Source organism: Glycine max, chromosome 18 (assembly GCF_000004515.6).
Source record: "Glycine max cultivar Williams 82 chromosome 18, Glycine_max_v4.0, whole genome shotgun sequence".
Classification (NCBI taxonomy): Eukaryota; Viridiplantae; Streptophyta; class Magnoliopsida; order Fabales; family Fabaceae; genus Glycine; species Glycine max.
The window spans coordinates 34,988,272-34,992,125 of record NC_038254.2 but is presented as its reverse complement, the minus strand read 5'-3'; the positions used below and the strand labels follow the sequence as shown (position 1 = coordinate 34,992,125).

The 3,854-nt window shown below is 38.6% G+C and overlaps 1 protein-coding gene across 1 annotated transcript; it reads left to right on the top strand.

Moving 5' to 3' along the window:
• Window positions 1-882: 882 nt before the first annotated feature.
• Window positions 883-1,326, top strand: LOC102662352 (uncharacterized mitochondrial protein AtMg00820-like). Its single transcript, XM_006603346.1, has one exon. It carries the CDS (start codon window positions 883-885, stop codon window positions 1,324-1,326), a length of 444 nt encoding a protein of 147 aa, XP_006603409.1.
• The last annotated feature ends 2,528 nt before the right edge of the window (window positions 1,327-3,854 follow it).

The window sequence follows — 3,854 nt, the reverse complement described above, 5'->3', positions numbered from 1 at the left end:
TCCTAGATATTCTAAGACGGTTCTCCACAAAACCGTCTTAGAAAGTTTGATTTTTTTTTTAAAAAAAAATGTCATTTGTTTTGATTGCCACCTATACAATATAATTCAGGCCAACAATACGTTTTAATTAAATTTGCACCTATATATAAAGGTCAATGATTTTAGCAAGTGGACAAGGGAACTCTAAAGCATGCTTGGTCTCGATTAGCTTTCCAACTAAAAATATTTTTATTATAAACTATTTACTCCATTAATTAAAAAAATCTATTGTTATTAGACCAAACTCCAAAACTATACCAAATTTAGTAAGAAAGAATTAAAGGAAACACCTTTAACCAAGAGAAACTATTAACTGAAAAGTGTATGCCAAAATGGTTGGGGTCTTTAACCAAGAGAAACTATTAACTCTAAAATATATTAAAACATAAAACAATATTAAACATAAGCGACTGTGTTTGATAAACTTAAAAATGTTTGTAATGTTTCAATATATTCATTTTAGGTACTGAAGGTGTATTAAGATAAAACAAGGTTCCTCTAAAGTAAGTTAGAATGTATCCACCCTTCATTTAATTTAAAGTGCATCATGATCTTAACACAGTGAACATTCCTTGCTTGCTTCAAAGACAATCTCACCTTAGAGTGGTTTTTTCCCTTAAAATATGCTACTGACATTTAGTAAAATAAATGAGGCTAGTTTGCTACACTAAAGGAAACTATTGTCATTTAGTAAAATATACTGAATATTTTAGCACTTGACTCGAATTCATTTTTTGGAAGAAACTAATATATATTGAGGCTTTTACTACCGAGGTACCTTCACCTTCCCCTGCAACAACTTCTTTACCTCAAGCTACTACTTCTCAAAATGATCTTGTTACAATGTGCACAAGAGCTAAAGCTGGTGTTGTCAATCCTAGACTTCATCCTACTCTTCTTCATGCTCATTTTGAGCCCAAGTCAACAAAAATTGCTCTTTCCAATCCTACTTGGTTTGCAACAATGAAGACTGAGCATGATGCTTTGATGAAAAATGGTACATGGACTCTTACTAAATTGGCTCCATCTACGGCTCCAATTGGCTGTACATGGGTGTTTAGGGTGAAGGAAAACCCTGATGGCACTATCAACAAGTACAAAGCAAGACTTGTAGCAAAGGGATTTCATAAGAAACTTGGTAATGATTACAATGAGACATTCTCCTGTAATCAAACCAATAACTGTCAGAATTCTAAGGCTACTAGAGCTTGGTTTGACAAACCTAAGGCTACTCTTCTTCAATACAATTTCAGGTCCAGCAGATTTGATACATCATTATTCATCTAAACTGAATCCTGCACTATGATCTACATGTTGGTGTATGTTGATGACATTATTGTCATAGGTAACAATCCTAATTTCAGTAAATCCTTGTGTCGCAACATGCCCTTTTGCGGGCGAGCGAGGCGAGGCTCACGGGTGCGCTTTCCAAAGGAGGAAAGATGCGCAGAGGCGCCACCTATGTTTATTTGTGGAAAACGTCGGAAAAACCGAAGGAAACCGGTCACAACGAAAATTCTAAGTTCGGGAGTTGTATTTACGTTTGAGGAAGGTATTAGCACCTCTCATGTTTGTCTCAAAGAACAACCGCCTATTCTTTAGAATTGTGAAATTGTGTTATCTTACCTTTTATTTCCTTTTTTATTTTTGAGGTCGACAAAAGCAGGGCTCTTGCTCCTACGTACCCTCCATCGAAGAGGAAATCAGACCTACATAGTTCTTTTTTAAGGGCGAATCAAGCGATTCTTTTTACTTGGAAGGTGGTCATTTTAAGGCGTTGGACCTTAAAAATGATCCATTTACTTGGTAAAAAAATGAGATATTGAACTTTTCAAATCCTTTTTTAGTGACTTTTTGTGGACGAGCTTGACTTTGCGGGTTGATTTTAGCCTTAATTTCACTTTAGTTATTTAGTCAATTCAATTAAGAACGAGAAATCCCAAAGAGAAACGTCCGATTGATTTTTTCGCTTTATTTTACTAAAAGGTATTTTTTTTATTATTATATTATTATTTTACCTCTTTTTTGATTTCCAACGTGGTTACGGCACGACCGAACGGTCGGAATTCATTTTAACAAAAATTAACGGATATTACAAATCAAATGATCGGTGGAAATTTATTTTATCTTTTGATTAGGCGAGAAATGACTTAAATAAATGACTGAAGCACGTCAAAAAGGGGTATGGAAAGTAAATGAAAACGAGAATAAAAGTACATGAAACAAATGGGGACCACCACGGGTACATAGAATGAATTGAAAAGCTCGGTTTGGGGTACTTACCGGTTGAAGACCGAAGAAAAACGAAGAGCGAACGATGAATGTCGAAGAACGGTTGAAAATCTTCGCGTAATTACCCACGGAAACATTACGGAAGCGCCTCGGCTTGGATTTTCTTCACGGAAACAATTTTCCTCAGCAATTTCAAGAGAATACGAAGTGTCAAGAAGGCTGAACCCCTTCCTTCTTCGTTCCTCCCCCTATTTATAGCAAAATAGGGGAGGAGCTTGCCACCCAGCTCGCCCAGGCGAGCCAAGTTGCTTCCTCCAGAAGCAACCGCCTTTTGGAGGAAGAATCTGGAAGGCCCAAGTGGGTCTGGTTGCTATTTACACCCCCCTTTTACTAAATACACCCCTTTACTTTTTTTGGTGATTCTTTTTCCGTAATGTTATGAAACTTTACGAATTTCATAACGATGCTTATTTTCTTTCCGTAAGGTTACAGAACCTTACGGATCATGTATTTACTCTTTTTTAGCTTTTGAAGAAGTTATGGAAACTCACGGATTGCGTAACAATACTTCCTTTTGGTTTCCGTCACATTACGGAATTTCACGGATTGCGTAACCACGCTTCCTTTTGATTTCCGACGCGTCTCGGGGCTTCACATATTGTGCAACAAAGGGTGCTAAGTACTTCGAAGCGGTCAATCAAAGGTTGCATGCCATCAAGCAATAGTCCCCGGACGAAATTAGGGTATGACAGTTGCCTCTTTGCTTACCTTTTATCGGAGATAAGAGGAAAGCAAAGATAAAACACTGATTTCGTTCGTCTTTGCCCTTTCCGTGATTAGTCTATGACGACTCCCGTCTCTCCTTCTTATTTTTTCTGCACAACACAAAACAAAACACAAACAACAAAAACACCAATAACATAAGATACATATATACACATGTTTGGCGAAGGAACCGATCGGGAAAATAACAAAAACTACATTCCCAGTCACCGGAGGCTCCGCACCTGATGGTGGAGGACGCACGAATAGCGCTAGGCAATCAATTCATGGGTCTCCGAACAAGTTTGGAGAATCGAGAATTGGCGAACAGCGCTAGGCAATCAATTCGCGGGGCTCCAGACTCGTTGGTGGAGGATGCTTGAATGACAATCAATTCATGGGGATCCGAATAAAAGTGGAGAATGGAGAATTGGCGAACAGCGCTAGGCAATCAATTCGCGGGGCTCCAGACTCGTTGGTGGAGGATGCATGAATGACAATCAATTCATGGGGCTCCGAATAAAAGTGGAGAATGGAGAATTGGCGAACAACGCTAGGCAATCAATTCGCGGGGCTCCAGACTCATTGGTGGAGGACACATGAACAGCGCTAGGCAATCAATTCATGGGTCTCCGAACAAGATTTGTTGGCAGGAGCGAATGGTCCATTGGGTTTTTTTCCACCTAAAAAGGGCAAACATGCTTTTTGCAAAGAAAAATAAATCATTCGCGAAAGCACCATATCTTAGAGAAACAATATACTCATGCCAAGGGTAATCTTCCTTGTAACCGAAAATGAAGGGCAGGATGTCAACATTTAGC

Coding starts and splice junctions, on each gene's coding strand:
- LOC102662352 (XM_006603346.1), top strand. CDS start 883: ATGTGCACAAGAGCTAAAGCTGGTGTTGTCAATCCTAGACTTCATCCT.